The sequence below is a fragment of the Phyllostomus hastatus genome, unplaced genomic scaffold (genome assembly GCF_019186645.2).
Source record: "Phyllostomus hastatus isolate PE091 unplaced genomic scaffold, TTU_PhHast_1.1 phas_scaffold_1674, whole genome shotgun sequence".
In the NCBI taxonomy this organism is placed as follows: domain Eukaryota; kingdom Metazoa; phylum Chordata; class Mammalia; order Chiroptera; family Phyllostomidae; genus Phyllostomus; species Phyllostomus hastatus.
In genome coordinates, this window is record NW_025334011.1 from 4,643,912 (window position 1) to 4,661,876 (window position 17,965).

General features: G+C 41.6%; 1 protein-coding gene across 6 annotated transcripts in view; it reads left to right on the plus strand.

The window, feature by feature from the left end:
* ART3 (ADP-ribosyltransferase 3 (inactive)) overlaps positions 1–17,965 on the plus strand; it is a 32,237-nt gene that overhangs the window by 10,684 nt on the left and 3,588 nt on the right. The window contains exons 4-10 of one of the 6 annotated variants that reach the window (XM_045858233.1): positions 5,725–5,757; positions 6,671–6,703; positions 7,687–7,716; positions 10,449–10,481; positions 11,311–11,343; positions 11,959–11,991; positions 17,739–17,771. In XM_045858233.1, coding sequence (XP_045714189.1) covers positions 5,725–5,757; positions 6,671–6,703; positions 7,687–7,716; positions 10,449–10,481; positions 11,311–11,343; positions 11,959–11,991; positions 17,739–17,771 — 228 coding nt within the window. The remainder of the gene's footprint in view (positions 1–5,724; positions 5,758–6,670; positions 6,704–7,686; positions 7,717–10,448; positions 10,482–11,310; positions 11,344–11,958; positions 11,992–17,738; positions 17,772–17,965) is intronic. The other 5 variants (XM_045858235.1, XM_045858234.1, XM_045858237.1 and 2 more) reach the window with 5 other exon arrangements.

A 17,965-nucleotide genomic window follows, 5' to 3' on the forward strand; every position in this document is an offset into this window, starting at 1 on the left:
AAGGATTGAGCAAAAAGGAAAAAGGGCTCATGTGTGGTGACTGGGGGAATGAGGTATAAGGGGGATAAATGGCAATGGAAAAAATAAAATAAAAATTTTTTAAAAGTTACACTGCACCTAAATTTAGTACTAACACAGTCCTGTGTTATTGTTTTGCACTTAAAATTTCCAAAATAAAAAAGTGTTGTGGGCCTTACAAAAACTAGTTAGCTAAAAAAAAAATAAAGTAATTCTGCTTGTTAGGGCATGGAGAGAGTTCCAGCGTCCCATTTGATAATGTAATTCCCGGTGGTCAAGGTGTAAACTTAGTATTAATTCAAAACTATGGGAGTGAACTGTGCATAAATGGTAAGGAAACTCTTTATTCCTTCTCATGGGAGAATCACCACAGGTTAATCTGCTATACTGTTTTCCCAGACAAACTGATAAAGGTGCAATGTCAGCTGTACAATAGGCTACACTGCTTATTGTTAAACAAGATGCAGCCAGACCGAGTGAGAGAGAGAGCAAGAAGCAGTGCCAGCATGTCAGTCTTTTGCACCCTAATCACGGCAGTGACATCTCATCCTTTTGGCTGTATTCCATTTGCTAGAAGCAAGTCACTAGGTCCAGTCCACACTGAAGAGGAGAGGATTACCAAGGGTGTGAATACCAGGAGGCAGGATCTTTGGGAGCCACATTAGTGTCTGCTTACCATAATCCTAATCCATTATAGTCTGTTGCCTCCCCTTGGGGATGATCCACATTGGCTGCCCATTTTCCGTAATGATGAGCTCCATTGCAACTTCTGCAGGCAGAGGAGAGCAGCCACAGAACCATGGGGAGCAAAGTCAGCAACCAGTTTCGTATACTGGTATTTTTTATCTGTTTACCGAGGTCGTATGGAATTTATATTCATTTACTGAAGTGAAAGCAGGTGTTACAGGATTGTCCACCCACCCACAGAGGCCAGGGCGAGCACACCCACACAAAAAGGGGAGGAATATATTCTTCCTCCAGTTCCCCTCGCTCTCCAACTGCTAATTCCTTGGTGCTTGGGAGCTCAGTCAAAGCAGAAGTCAGCATGATTATGGGCAACGTGTAGGTAGTTGAAGACAGCCAGACCAGACAGTCCTGTAGAGATCTTCAGTGGGGAGGCTGGTAGAATGTTCATTTGAGGGGCCAGAGCTTCATAATGATTTCCTTGCTGTGGTAGACTATGGAGTCAGGAGCTGTACTGCAGACCATAGCTGCACATACACGATTTACTTTGTCAGTCTCCAGAGGCTTTTCTTCAGACACAGTCGCTTCATATGAGCAGGCATGTGAATCTTTAACATAAAGATTGATTTCATGAGTTGCATTTGCTGCATTTATTTCCATCGAGAGGGACTGCACTGAGTTTTTCTTTAGTAATCCAGTTCTGGTGTCTCAGTGACCTGATCATACTGCTAGGGCAGTAGTGTTGGCACACGAGAGTACAGAAACATAGATGTGCATGCTCCTTGCCAGGATCATCCTTTTGAAGTTCAGCTCTTCATATATAGCATCCGAGGCAACGAACATGTTATCATCATTACAGTGAATGGATGCAGCCTTCTATTGGGTTTGCCCAACCTGGGGGCAGGCTGTTTTGCTGGAGAACTGGATTTCTGTTCAGGTGTGAAGTCTTGTAGGGAAGGCCCCCACTGAGCCAGTAGTTTGGGTAAAATAGTAGGTAAGGCTTTTGTAATGTCTAATACAGAGGTTTTTAGACTCTCTCAGTTTATGGTCCTTTCCTTAGTGTTATCGTAATTATTTTCACTGTTCCTAGGCTTAAAGAAATAGCCCCAAATCCTACTTATTAGGTCAAGTCAAACAACCGGGTAAGCATTTATTTCCTAACACCTTAGTAGCTACTTGAAAAAATAATACACAGAAACTTTTTAAAAAGTACTATGTATATGCCTATTGGACAGTGCACAGCTTCTTAAACTTTGGAGTTAAATTAGACACCACCTTATTTCCCGATCCACGTTGATTTTCACATATATTTGGTTTTTATCACAATTGCTGAAAACTCGGCTTTGCCACCGTATGATATCACCAAACAGAACATAACATAGCTTTGCAACTGCATTCTACCTTGAGCTAGCAGTTCAGGCGGTGTCTGACAGATATCAACTATGGCTGTTGTTTATCTTGAAACTTTAAGTGTCCCTTGGTACCCCTGTGAATTTGCTGTAGGATTCAGCACACCTTTGCTAACACTGGGAAACTGCAGGTCTGAGGGATGGGCAGCTGCCTGTGTGTGAAAGGGGCTCAGGCCTTTAGGAGCCAGGTTTGCCCCTTAACTGGAGGTGAAATTTTTGTGTGACAGTGAACCTTTTGGGAGTTTTTCCTCTCTTATGGGGCTCTAGTTCAGAGAGAATCCATTGTGTGTTAGGACATTGGGTTGGAGAGTTATGCCTTTTATTTAGTGAGAAATTCTGTCTCAGATAGGCCCATAACAGGCTGGCAGTAGCAGCTCTACAAAGGGAGGAAGTCCTTGTGTCCAAAAGCCCAGTGGCCGACAAACGCTGCTGCAGTCTTGTTACCAGAGATTCCAGTCAGCCATGAGTTAGGCCACAGATGTCTGTGATGTCTTGGGATCTGAAGGAAATAGGGAACCCCTGGGAGGGCTTAACTTACCATTGTCTGGAGTGCTCTTCAGGCCTCTTACTATAGCGTTCCCTGGTAAAATGACAACTCACGTGTTCCAGTGTGTTTTATGGAAATAGGCACTATTCCTGATCCTGTGGGTTCTTTCCCTGGCCTCTGCTAGTCTCCTCACACATATGAGCTGATCAGTACTTTGCTGAATACTCAAGGGAAATCCTTTTGTTAACGGGAGAAACCTGGTTCTTCTTGCTGATGCATGTAAAGAATTACAGATCAGCAAATCTCTCAGCATGCAGTCCGGATTTATTAGTGATCCGTTCCCATGGAAGAGAACAGGCCTAGCTAAGGGGATGGAGGAGAGGCAGTGTAAAAGGTTCAGGTTCAGGGCAGCAAAAGTAAGGGTGGCTGAAGGCTGGGGTGGCTAGAGAACCAAGAGCAGCAAGAGCGGGAGTCCTTTGTTCTGAGGACTTACATAGTGGGCAGGATGAGGGTGAAGAAGTTATATTTTGATTGACAGGTAAAGGTGGTACCAGCTTTCCCAGGGGGATGTGACTACCCAAACTTAGGTAGGTGTGGGAGTCTGTTAGCCCAAGTCCTTATCTTGTCCTAAACTCCATTTTTTTTCATCTTATAAAACAGATATGTGACAGGAGGCAGTTCATTAAAGTTGGGGCAGTTTCCCAAAGTTATTTATGGGCTCTTTCTTTAAGCATTAGGGACTCCCTCATAAAATAGATAGTGACCAGAGGTAGGCAATGAACCTAAGTTGGTTTATGGGCTTCTTCTTTGGGCATTGGGGACCCTCTCCCACCTTCCAGGCCTTGGGATGAAAGCACAGTTTCAAGGCTTTCTTTTCCAGATAGTGGAGACGATTCCCAGAGTTCAAGGACTTCTCCCATGCTAACATTGCATTTCATGTGATGTTGGAACACCTGGCAATTTTATCAGACCCGGCTCAGGACTGCTGAGTTAGTGGGTGAGATGTCTCCTCCTCCTCCCAGCCTTGGTTTGCTATTCATTCTACCTAAATGCTAAATCCTGGCAACCGGGATGCCAGGTGCTGGCCAGCAACGGCAGTGCAGTCTCTGAGCTTGACCTCTGCTGTCTCCTGCCGCACTTTGATGATCTCAGGGCTCTCTGCCTGTGTGCTTCCCTTCTCTTCAGTACTGTGTAATAACCAAGTTTTTCTTTGCATTTTTTTGCATTTTCTTTGTGGAAAAAATTTAAACACTTAATAGTTATAATAGGACTTGATTTCTCTATTTATTCTTGAATTATTTTTGATATATTTTCTAGAAATTTGTCCATTTGTCTTGTATTTCAAATTTATTCACAGTATCTCATGTTTTTTTCACACCTGTTGAGTCTGTGGTTATATTCTCTTTATTATTCCTTATAAAAATATTTGTGCCTTTTCATGTTTACTTCTGGATCAATCTCTTATCCATTTTTAACCCTGTTAGTTCTTTAGAAACCTGGAATAGTTTGATTACTTTCCTGTGGTGAAAACCCTAGTGAAAAATTAAGCCCGGAGTCAAACAGGAGGACATGCGCCGCGCTGGAGGGCGGAACTGTGTTGAACGTTAAAAGGCGCCTCTGCAGGTGTCAGCCAGGCCCACGTGGCGGTCGTTCCACGGGATGTGTGAACCCAGCCACCATGCTGTATGCCTCAAACTTTTAAAAAATCAGTTATCAGAAATTTCAACAAAATACATAAGCATTAAAAAAGCTACCCATCCTTTACTACTGAGGAGGCTGTCAAAAATTTTGTTCATAAAAATCACTTGGGAGTGCTTGTTTAAAGTGCAAATTACAAGGTTTCACCCCCAGGAGTTCTATGTCAGTAGTCCTGGCTAGAGTCCTGGCGTTTTCCATTTTAATAAGCATCCAGGTCATTCTGAAATACGTGATTGAAAGACTACACTTTGAGAAAAATGTTCTAATTTGTGTTACAGACCAAAGATAAAGGCTTTTTAAATTCCCCAGTGTCTAGTCCACAGGTTGAATCTGTTACATCCTTGGCTTTCTCATTCCCACCTCCCCTCACCGTCCCCTTCCCCTCAACCAAGCCCTCTGGGTAAGGCTTGCACCTGCCCCTCATCTTCTGCCAGGGCAACATTTTGTAATTGTCTCTAGAACTGTTTGTTAAATGTGAGGTCTAGCCAAACACCTGAGGTTAGCCTCAGGGCACCACCAGACTCTCACAGATCTGTACCAGTTCCTGGACCTGTAGAAACTGGACCAAGTCACCTGGATTCTTGGTTCATACTCCACAGGCCCCTCAGGAATGCTCCCATCTTTGATGGATAAGTTTATCTGCAGGTAACTGAACTTGATTAGATCAGTGAGTTATCCAGCCATGGAGAAGAGATCGTAGGGCACCTAGATCTTCTAGAGCATTCTGGGAAGCCCTCCATGGCTTAAGGTGGCACCAGACCTAAATACCCTCTCACCGACCTTCTTGCCTTAACTGCAGTTGGGCAGGCTAGCAGATTCCCCTCTATGTCAAGTCTCAGGGCAATCGCTGCTGCACTGATGATTTTTTTCACCAGCAAGAAGGCCCTAGGACCCCATAAAAGTATGCTATTAGATGCTATGTTCCTGTTCCCCAAAAACTGTGGGGTCTCCTTACACACAGGTCAGTTTCTCCATATGCATGTGAAGGATCTTTGTTCCAATATTCAAGGATCTTGAAGCTCTGTTAGAGATTCTTTTTCTCCAGTGGATAGGAATTGTCACAGTAAAGGAATAGGTTTGCTGTTGATGACATTTAGTGTCTGAAGAGAGGATTGTTGGATAGGTAAATCTTCTAACTTTAGCTTTGGATGGGCCTCTGGAGGTCATTTGAAGCAATCCACCACTAAAAGATACAGATAAGGAAGCTGAATTCTAGAAATGTTAGATGTATTATCAAAGATGGGACTGCTGTTTGATGACTGTAATATGGATACAAACATGTAGTTCTTCTGCCATTTGCATCCCACTAAGTTATGGGCCTGATAGACTAGAAGCTGATAGATCAATTACTAATAGCCACAGACAGGCCTGAAATCTTTCCTAGGGTAGATTGTATCTAACTAATAAAGCTTTATCTTTATGTTTCAGGACTAAAAACTGCAAACTGTGTTGAGAACATGGGTAAGATATGCTTTAAATTTAGAATTCTCTGTAATGGGAATTCTTCCATGTGATTTCTCACAGGTTGGGGTGGCAGCCATCCAACTGTACTGTCGTACTGTCCGCCACCATTTTCTCCAGGCAGGGTTGTGCCTCTGCTGCCCCTTCTCAGGGGGAGGGCCCAGGAGCATCCGCTGTTGCACGCCTCCCCCATGCTCACCCCAGCCCTGCTGGTTCTCTCAGACACTGCATTTATCTTGGGCATGTAGTACCATTCCACTCTCCCTAGCCCATCCTTACAGGAGTGTCAGTACTCCTGAGTGTCCCCACATGATTCCCGTACACAGAGCCAGACTCATACCCCTGTGTTTGACGTTTCAGGAGATACCATGTGGGAAACTAATGAAGGACTAAAGCGAATGTGCCTCAAGGGCAGCCTGGAGGGACAGAATGGTAATACAGTCCATCTCCACTTCCGTAGGAAGCACAGGGGGATGTGACAGAGATCATCTTCCTTAGAGGATTCATGAGAAAGCTTTGGGTAGATAAGCAGGAATTCTAAGAGTATTCAAGAATAGCATTACTTGTAGGCCCAACAGATTTGGACCAAAGTTGTCAGGAAATACCTTGGGCTGATGAATGCTTTGGGTGGATTTTTTAAAGAATTCCTTATTTAAAAGTTTGAAAATAAGCGTCCATTTTTAGCTGTCTTCCTGGCTAGTGTTCTGTGAATTCTTCATGTAATTAAAATGAATCCATATCCATTCGTTTTTGAGATTGAAATTTTTGTATCTCTCATCTCACCATATTTCATGTGTATCTTAAACGTAAGCCAACTCGAGTTTTTGTCATTAATGAATGTTTAAAAATAGACTCAACCTGATATTCACGTCTGAGCATAGTACTACATAATGAAAACATTTTTGTATTTCAGACTATTTCCAACCCATCCATGTCTCCAGCCCTGGTAAGTATGCTCTCATATTTAAAAGTAATCCTTATATGGATGTTTAGTAGTTTTTTCTTATTTAACAAGTTCATTTCTTAGCTGAAGAAAAAGAGGATCTTGCAGATATGAAGGAATAACTTGGCAGATATGAGGCAGGGAGAAGATAGAATCTATTCTGGGGAAATTTGCTTCTTTATAAATGAGAGGGTTAGCACTCTGGAGAGCTGAACAAGGTGGAAACATTCTAGGGAATAAGGTTGGTGGGACCTGAAAAGCTAGTCTCTCTTGAGAGGTCTGAGGGCTCTACATCCAGTCATCGAGATGAACCTGTGTGACACCATTCAGATGAAAGTAGAAGTTAGTCATTTGCATTAGTCACTTGCACCTCTCAAATATGCTAAAGTTTGGTATCATTCAACTAGAATACCTGGGTGATTAGATGCCCTGCCCCCTGCCTGCTTCCAATTATGGTGATATGGCCGAAATCACTTCTGTGCATTTCAGTTCCTCATTACGTATTTGGCCCATGTCGCTACAGCAAGATTTACTTTGTTAAAGACAGAGGTATTTGGCCTTTCCCTAAGTATGTAATTTACTTGATGTTTGAAAGATAATTTCCTGTCCTTATGTGAAGCATTTCATACTGCGGGGGACTTGCTTGGCAACACTTCTTATTGGCTCATTGCAGGCAGAAGTTTTACTGGTTACTTCCCAGGGATCTCAGCTAACTCTTTAAGACAGACATTTTTCTAGCTCACTGAGATCCCCCAAACTTGTTATGTGGGATGGTTTTTCTTGAGCTGCCCAAGGAAGTTTCCAGCCTAATTAGCCAAGGTGCATTTAGACTCTGGCCGACATTTAAATTTAGTGGCATGACTTTACTGGATGTACCAAGTGGTTCTTTATGGTCCTATTACCTGAAAAGAGTTTTGCTGTAACTATAGTAACTTCCCATGATTTTATTCTATTGTTAAAATGGAAAGTTTCTTTTTGTAACTTAGGTGATAAAAACCAGAAGCTTGAAGACCCTGGTAAGACGTTTTCATAAACTCTGGGCCTTATATTTGCAAGACAGTTCCTTTAGGGTGGGACCAGGTGGGCGTGGCATGGTAAGGAACAGTGGGAAGAGGGAAGAACTACTTTAGCTTACTAGTTTGGTATAGCAGAGACCCTCCTGAGTTTTGGATAGACTTCTTTTTTTCTCTCTTTTTTTAAAAATATATTTTCTTGATTATGCTACTACAGTTGTCCCATTACACCCCCTTCATTCCCCTCTTCCCTGCACACCCTTTCCCATCCATATCCCCCCTTTAGTCATGTCCATGTGTCATACTTACAAGTTCTTTAGCTTCTACATTTCCCATACTATCTTGCCCTCCCCCTGTCTATTTGCTACCTACCATCTATGCTACTTATTCTCTGTACCTTTTCCCCCTCTCTCCTCCTCCCACCCCCCTGTTGCTAACTCTCCATGTGATCTCCATTTCTGTGGTTCTGTTCCTGTTCTAGGTGTTTGCTTAGTATGTTTTTGTTGGATAGACTTCTTTATAAAGATGACACAGCAGCTGTCTCTGTGTTTATTATCTAGCAATCTTCAGGTCACCCCGGAGGGAAGTTGAGGAACTAGTTGTAGAGAATATAGTACTTTCTGCTCTACACTAGCAGTTATGTGGATGGAGAAAGGTGTGGCTAATTATTCCACACAATGTTGTGACCTCGGGTGTTGGGCAGGGGCATTAAATATCAGCATGATTTCTTCTAAATTAAAAATTAGGATTTTTTATATTTATTTCTGCTTCCAGCCATCTAACAGATGCTGTTAGCTATACCCATTTGATTATTTAGTATATTCCCAAGTTTTTGTCTTTTTTTTAAATAATGTTATTCAGATGTCCTCAAGGGTGCTAGGATAGGAACACTCCCTTAAATTACCATGAGATTATAAACTGGAACCTTTCTGGAAGACATTTTGCTAATATGTATTACTAGCTTTTAAAATTGTTCATACCTTTTAACCTAGTTATAACACTTTTAGATATTTGTCCTAAGGAAGTAATGGTAAAGATTTGTGTATAAAATGTGTACAAAAAATATCTACATAGTGCTGTGGTAGCCAAAATTTATAAATAACCTTAGTGTTCAACAGGTGGGTATTAAATAAAATTATTCCATAGTATGAAACAATACACTTAAAAATCATTTTTGAAAAATATTTAAGCATATGAGAAAGTACTTATGAGGTCTGTCTAGAAGAGATCTAGCCATGTAATATTTAAAAAAAGACATTTCTTGAAGAAGATACAAGATACAAGAAACATTGTACATAAGACAATGATGCTTCAGTCCCCTTCAAGCAGGCACCTTGGAACCTCACACAGTTCTCCCAGTCACCATCAGCTGCCCTGTCATATTTTCCTGAATTTCACTGATGGTCTGAAATCTCTTCCCTTATAAAGGTGATTTTAGGAAAAGCCAGAAGTCTCAGGGTGCCAAATCTGGGCTGTTGGAAGGCTGAGTTACCTGGGTGATTCGATGTTTTGCCAAAATACTGCATGAGATGTAATACACGAAAGGGTGTGTTTTTGTGATGAGGCTGCCAATCACTAGTTGCCCATAGCCTTCTGAACTCATCCTAATAGCTTCTGCAGAGAAATGTTCAAACTTAATGCAAAATTTGATGTAGATTCATTGCTCTACTTGCTCAGTCATTTTGAATGCAACAGCCACACAGTACACATGCTCACTCAATGGCATCTACTGTCCCCACTGACTAGTACAGTGAAGTCGTCATTGTTCACACATGTGCATTCCAGTCCACTCTCCTTGGGTGCCAGGTTACATCACTGTTGTGCAAACCATTCTCGTTATATTAACAATGGTTGGACTTTTTCCGGACAGACCTCGTATATACAGTGGCAAATAAAATAGGATAAAAAATAACATGTAGAATATAATACCAATTTTATTTCAAAATGTAAAAAGTCCAAACTTCTAGATAGAAGAGAAATAAGTACTGGGGATTTGATGTACAACATGGCGACTGTAGTTAACACTGCTGTATGATGTATTTGAAAGTCCCTAAGAGTAGATCCTAAGTTCTCATCACAAGGAGAAAAGAGTTTTCTTTCCCTTCCTTTTTTTTTTGTATTGATATGAGATGACAGATTTTAAATAAACTTATTGTGGTAATCATTGAAAAATCTATGTAAGTTAAGTCATTATGCTGTACACCTTAAACCTAATCTGATGCTACATGTCAATTACATCTCAGTAACACTGGAAAATATGCTAAAAATGTATATGCACATGTATTATACATAATAAAGAGATTGGTAGGAAATATAGCAAAATTGTTAAGAAAGAGTAACTGAGATTTGGGATTAAGAGTAATTTTTAATAATTTCCTGTGTTTTTCCAAATTATCTGTAATTATAATATATAACTTATATAATCAAGACATTTTATTTAAAAAAATACATCATGACAGATGACAAATGTAGATCAGAGTCCTTGGACTGAATATTTAAAAAAAATCAATGGAGCTGTTCTGCTTAACCTAGGAGAGATCCTGAGCCACTGGCCAGTGTTCTCACCAGAAATCAGGCAGGCTCCAATGGCTTAGATCTCTCTCTCACTCTGTCCACTGTGGTCTCTCAAAGCTTTTAGAGTTTTCCACTGTATAAATAGCCACATAAATGTGAGGTTAAATTAATTTTCAAGCCAAGTGCATTTTTCACTAAGTAATTCCTGTTCTCACCTTTAGGAGTGAAAAGCCAGGAGTCCCCAGTCTTACCTGGTAAGTAATCTTTTTACTTACTCCTTGAGACTAGCTGCACGGTTGGGAGACATGAGGACTCCTTGGACTAAGGGCATTGGTGGATGTGGAGAGTTTGAGGAATGGGTTAAGCCAGAACAGACGGATTTCATTTTTGAGTGCTTATTATGTTTCATGCAGTATACTAAGCACTTCTAGGATGTATCTCCTTTAATCATCACTTCCTACCAACCTGCAAGGTATTTCTTCTGCATAAATAAGGAAGTGAAAGTCAGAGGGATTAAGACGACTGTGTAATCATAGAGCTAATTACTATAATGATAATAGAACCAAACCAAGCAGAGTCTCATACCCAGTACAATTTCATTTAAAAGCCAGTGAGTGAACTTGGTGATATACTGGCCAGATCATGGAAGTTCTTGAAGTCCAGGCTAAGGAGTTTGGGTTTGTCCAGCTAGAGAATGAAGAGCCATCAAAAAGTGTTTTTGTTGTTACTGCTTTTTAATTTTTTTTCTTTCATTGACTCCAGAGAAAGGGGAAGGGAGGGAGAAAGAGAGGGAAAGAAACATTGATTTGAGAGAGAAACCTAATTGATCAATCAGTTGCCTCTTGTACACACCTTGACTGGGGACCTAACCAGCAACCAAAGCATGTGACCTGACTGGTAATTGAATTCTCAACCTCTTGGTTTGCAGTACGATGCCCAACCAACTGAGCCACACTGGCCAGGCTGTTGTTACTCTTTTCTTTTCCCTTTTTTTAAGGGTTGGTGATGGGGGAGGTACAGACAAATGGAAGCATTAACAATGCAAGATCATTAATACTAACCAATAGTCATTTCTGTCTTTAGGTATGAAGAGCCATGAGCCCATCCAAATACCTGGTAAGACAGATTTCTGTTCACTCTTTGGGCCCAAGTATGAGGTGAGAAGGATTCCCCTTGGCATTAAAAACAGTATTGTCATGAGATAATTGTTGTTTATTAATATTTCCTCTACAACTGCCTGCCCATCATTCACAAAGATTTAGCTGGGGAAGAGAGTAGAGAAAGTGCCTTTACTCCTGTTTCTGGAGCAGGGAAGTTAGCTGTTGGGGGGCATTGCTGGAGGGCCAGGCTGCTGGGACCTGACTGCATGCAGTCTAGCACCTTTCAGGCTCTATAGCTAAAGGTACTCCAGTAGAAACTTCAGCTTCATGCAAAAGCTGTCTGTTAGCTTTTGGCTAACATCACAGTATCTAGGATCTCTAGGTAACAAAACGTAATATTCTTCTGGCATAGAGATACACTTAGTGAGGTTCCGTGGTAGAAGCCTCCTCTACATTTGCAGTGGCTTTGCACTGTGAGGGTTCATGTAGCCAGAATTTTTAAATAAAAAGCCAGGAACTACAATTAGTGGAAACTTTGGCACTTGTATCACTTGATCTCATCAAACAGGAGTTTGGAAATTGTATTCGCTGGAGCAAACTGCTAGTCATTGAAAACGTCTTTCTCATTTAGGAATGAAAATTCCAGAACCTTTCCCATTACCTGGTAAGCAGTGGTAGGCATGCCAGAGAGGAAGGTGCCAGTTTGGGGACAGGGCATGGACATACCTCTCAGCATCAGACATGCAGGGGAGCCCAGGTACTTCGCAAAAGATCACATAAGTGAGTGAGGACCCAAGTCTCTTAGCTTGCATCCAAGTGCCCATTCCTTAGGAGTTGCAGTTCCTCAGGTGTATTTTTTCAGTAGATTTACTGTGGCAGATTTAACCTACCTTTACAACAGAGCTATTCCATGGTTATTTAACAAGTATGAGGCTGTCTCTGAGGGCAAGGCCATCAGGGGCCTTGAGCGTCTGTGGCCAAAGAAAAGGAACAGTGACTCCTGTCAAGTTCCTCAGAACTTAGGCTCACAGTGGAGGGAAGAATAAAAGCTCTCAAACTTAATTTTTCTTGAGACAAGAGGTAAATAAACTAAGTGGGCACAACACAGCCAGAGAGCTGTGGACAGTAATAACACTTCTCTATGACTCAGAGTCGTCATCTTTCAAACGTGGCTAACGCTTGTCATGTCTGGCTCTGGGGACGTCAGTAAGGACTGTAAAAACACAAACTCTCAGGGTACAAGCCGCTATCCAGCACTTAAACTTTTTCTCCTGAGTTCATATAGTGTTTGAAAATAATTTTTGGTAGGTTTTATTATTTAGGCATGATTATATGTTGAAAAAATAGATTTTTGGCATTCACTAAACTGCGTCCGTCCACATAGTGCTCTGCCTTTCCTAACACTGCTGTCTGTGGACACTTCCTGCTGTGTACAGAAGCAGCACATTCACAGTTAATTACCCAAAGCACAAACAGAGGCCCTGAGAGAGCGTCCAGCTGCTCGTTACCCTGTCGGACTAATGTGGCCACAATTCAAAAGTGAATCTCTAATGACACTGATGAAGCACCTTGTGTGTGTACACACATCCTTAGCTCACTGGACCCGAGGAGCACAGTACTCTCAGAGGCACAGCTTCCAAGCAGGTGTGGGGATGGACATGAACTGTGTAGACAGAGACCCAGCTTCATGAAGTCTCTCCTCTGTCATTTCCTTTTGGGTAACTTTGTGGTGTTTGTTTGCTTATTTAAATCACTTTTTATTTTTCAATCATAGTTAATATACAATGTTATATTACACCCCAATGTTTAGATATAACTTACAAGGTGATCATCCCCATAAATCTCATACCCACCTGGCACCATCCAGTTATTAAAATATTATTGACTATAAATTCCCTATGCTGTACTTTACAACCCTATGGCTATTTTGTAACAACCAATTTGTACTTTTTTCCCCAATTTTATTTATTTTATTTTTAGAGAGAGGGGAAGGGAGAGAAAAAGAGGGAGAGAAACATCAATGTGTGGTTGCCTCTCACACACCCCCTACTGGGAACCTGCCCCACAAGCCAGGCATATGCTCTGACTGGGAATTGAACCAGTGACTCTTTGGTTCGTAGGCCAGTGCTCAATCCACTGAGCCATGCTAGCCAGGGCCACTTTGTGCTTCTTAACCCCTTTACCTTTTTCGCCTAGCTTCCCCAAACCCACCTCCCAATTCTGGCAACTGTCAAAATGTTCTCTGTATCTATGAGTCTGTTTCTGTTCTGCTTGTTTGTTTATTTTGATTTTTAGGTTCAGTTTTTGATAGAAATGTATTTATTGCCATCTTATTGTTCATACTTTTTTAATCTTTTTTCTTCTTCTTAAAGACCCTTGCATAGTTTATATAACACTGGTTTACTGGTGATGAACTCCGTTATCTTTTCTTATCTGGGCAGATCTTTATATGTCCTTCCATTCTAAATGATGGCTTTGCTGGGTAAAGTAATCTTGGTTGTATGTCCTTGCTTTTCATCACTTTGAATACTTCTTGCCACACTTTTCTGGCCTGTAAAATTTCTGTTGATATATCAGCTGACAGTCTTATGGGGGCTCCCTTATAGGTAACTATGTTTTCCTTGCTGCTTTCATTATTCTCTCTTTGTCTTTAACCTTTGGCATTTTAATTAGGATAGTGTCTTAGTAAGGGTCTCTTTGGGTTCATCTCATTTGGGACTCTGTGCTTCTCAGACTTATATGTGTATTTCCTTCACCAAGGTAAGAAAGTTTTCTGTCATTATTTTTTCAAATAGGTTTTCAATTTCTTGTTCTCTCTCTTCTCCTTCTGACCCCACCATGATGTGAATGTTGGTACACTTAAGTTGTTCCAGAGGCTCCTTACACTGTCCTCATTTTGGGGGATTCTTTTTTTTTTTTCTTTTTGCTGTTCTAATTGGGTGCTTTTTGCTTCCTTAAATTCCAAATAGCTGATTCGATTCTTGTCATCACCTACTCTACTGTTGATTCCCTGTAATTATTCTTCATTTCAGTTAGTGTATCTTTTATTTCCAACTGGTCCTTTTTTACTGTTTCTATGTTCTTTTTCATGTTGTTGAAGTTCTAAGTTCCTTGAGCATCCTTATTACCATTGTTTTGAACTCTGTATCTGGTAGTATGTTTGCCTACATTTTGTTTTTCTGGAGGTTTCTCCTCTTTCATTTGGGACCTGTTTCTTTGTCTTAGCATTTTGACTGCTTCTCTATGCTTCTTTCTATGTATTAGGTAGAGCTGCTATGTTTCCCAGACTTAGTAGAGTAGGCCTGTTTAGTAGGTATCCCATAGGGCCTGTGGTACAGCCTCCCCAGTGTCCCAAGCTGGGTGCTGTAGGTGTGCCACTGTCCTGTTGTAGTTGAGCCTTGATTGCTGTTGGGAGGGATTGACCTGCAGGCCAATCCAGCTCCAAGGACAGGCTGTAACTACAGTGGAGGAGCTGCTGTGCAGGAGTCAACCCTACAGATTAGGACTTAGTTCAGTGGGGCTCTGGTGTTTACCAAGTCCACCACTTGAGTGTGTCACTCATGGAGGTAGTAGGGTTGTAATCTGGCATGGTCTGGAGCTGTCCATTGGGTGCACTGGTTCTGGGGCCTCCCAAAAGTTGCAAGGTCAGCCACCACCTGTGCCCTGGCCTGGGCTACGCAACATGAGCTACCAAGTGATCTGTAGATGGCTGCTAATTGTGCTGCGCTTGGAGGTGCCAGGGGAGGCCATGCTGTGAACCAAGGTCAGCTGCTGCTACTGCTGGGCCTGGGGCTACTTAGAAAGAGGTAAGGGGTATGGAGAGGCAGCTGCTGCTTGTTTGAGAGGTTTTAGAAAAGCTCAAAGCATGAGACAAGAGAGGCCAGTTGTATGGAAAAGCCAGTGAAAATGGCTTGGGTGGGGTGGGGTGGGGTAGGGTCTCAGGAAATCACCAGGGTAGGGTGGACAGTGATAGCCAGGTTGATGGAGACTTAGATATGGTGCCTGCCTATTGGCTCTGTAGGGTAGATGGTCTCAGAAGAGGAACAATGGCGTCTACCAGCACTACTCTCTTACAGAAAGCTCCCTCCCCAGCTTTTACCTTGATGCCAGACAATTCAGGTCCTTCCCCTATGTCCCTGGTTCCTTTCAAACTGCTGCTCCAGCAGTGAGGCTCAGAGGGAGTGAGTCAGAGTAAGTACCTTAAAGGGCATGGGCCCTTTAAGAGGAACACCTGAGACTCCAGAAGCCCTCCTTCTCACTCAGCCATAATTCTGCTGGTTTTTACAGATTGACCTTACGGTGACCTCTCTTCCTGGCTCTGAAACCCTGGCCTGGGAGGCCAGGAGTAAGGTTGGGATCCTTTGCTCCTTATGGAGGGACATGAGCAGCCAAGATATCCCTCCCGATTTTAAACTGCCACACGCGGGTGTGGTACCAGCCCATTCCATGTCTCTGCCCTTTCTACCAGTCTTGATGTGCCTTCTTTAAATCTCTAGTTGTGGGACTTCTAGGCAGCTAGATTTCAGGTGGTTATGAATGATGGTTATTCTGTAGTTTAGCTGCAATTCTGATGTGGTTGTGGGAGAATTTTGAGTACCACATTTAACCTATGCCACCACCTTGACCAGAAATCTCTTCTGGGTAACTTTTTATAAGTTATTTCACTTTTCTGCACCTCTTCTCCGACATCTGTACAATGACAAAAACTTCTGTCTCTCAGGAATGTTAAAGTCCTAATGAGATAAAGTTCTGACAAATGAAGAATAGTTTAAAATAGTAGTAAGTGGTAGCTGTCTTTATTATCATCTGAAAATCTTTTCTCATTTAGGAATAAAAGTGGTACAACTGGATGAAAAACCTGGTGATAAATTTTTTATCTGGGGTGGAGGCATGGGGTTCTGAGTCCTTTACCGTAACCAGTCAGCTCAGTCTTAAGGAGTCTGGGGAGGACACCTGGGCTGCAAAGTTTTTGACATCCCAGTCTGCAAGCCGGCAGGGGGGAATGTTGAGAGCTTTCCATGTGAGCTGCTATCATGGCTGTCTGGGCCAAGCAGAGGAAAAGATGCTTGGCCTAAACTGGAACAGTTGGCTTCCAGCTGCGCCTATTTCAGAACAGGGCAGGAGGCTTCCCAGGCTGAGCTGGCTACTGTGAGGGAATCTGCAGTCACAGAAATAGCATCATCAAAGAGGCGCATATGAGAACTGCACAGCATGGGACTAGCCATTCCATGCTTCTCACTAGCTGTCCTGGTCCTCCAACAAATAGGTTTTGTGAGGACTATTTTGTATTGTGCCCTCTCCTGGAAAGTTGTGTGTAGTGCATGCTCTTTTTCTTTTCTTTTTTTTTTTTTTTCCCTCAAAACCATTAACTAAATCTCATTTAATACAAGATAAATAACTGCTTTTTGCCATTTTGGCAATGAGGACACGGAACATGGGAAGGTTAAGGAACCTGTAAAAGGCTAGAAAGAGACAGCCAGGACTCAAATTTTTCAAGTTTTGTTCACTCTTTGTCACATATTTGCTTTTCACCCAGATTTAGTTAAAAAAATATTCATCTATCCTGTGCTACTAGAATTGGCATTTGGCTTCAAAGCCATCAAAATATGGAAATATTAATATTTCAATGCTAGGCACACACTTGGAGGTAGTATAGCATAGTAAATGGGAACAGAGGCCTTGAAATCAGACATTGCTATCACTGATCACCTCTGATCTTTATGTGAGTTTTGAGGAGCATCTGTATAATATGGGTAACTATACCTACCTTCTAGGTCTGTAAGAAATAAAGGTTACAATGTGCATAAAACATTTGCATAATGAGTGGCACATAGTAAGCACTCAATAAATGGTAAGTATTAATATTGTATTTGGGAATCTAAATTCAACATGTAAAAAGAACACTTTTTTGTAATCAAAATTTTAATCATTCTTTTAATGGAAATATACATTATAAAAAAATAAATCCAAAGAGTGAAGCCCTGGCTGGGTAGCTCAGTTGGTTGGAGTGTCATCCAGTACACCAAATGATTGCAAGTTCGATCCCTGGTCAGGGCACATGGTCAGGGCACATACCTACGTTGTGGGCTTGCTCCCTGGTAGGGGCACATACAGGAGCAACTGATTGATGTTTCTCTCTCTGTGTGTTTCCCACCTCCTTTTCTCTCTCTCTCTAAAATCAATAAGCACGTCCTCAGGTGAGGATTAAAGAAAATTAAAAACAAAAATCCAAGGAGTGCAATTGAGTAACAATTAAGCCCTTCCCCCAACCTAACACATACCTCTAAACCTAATACCCTACCCTCAGGCCCACTCCCAGAAATAACCAAGTTTGTTTAATCATCTAATATTTTTCTCTTCTGGATAAATAGGTGTATAATGCAACTAACTCAAAATCTATTTATATTCTAGAATATAAAAGTCAAGAAGATATCAACAGTCTGAGTAAGAAATATCTCATTTTCTTTTAGCTGATAAGTGCTTGATCTGCAATACAGAAAAAGTGAGAAATTTATTTTTTCTTAAAGGAACAAAGGTGCAAGTATTTAAGGCATCCTAACAGAATATAATATCATATCCAAATGTTTGTATGTATGTATATGGTGGGGGCAACTTGACTGTTCCTGCATAGTTTTCTT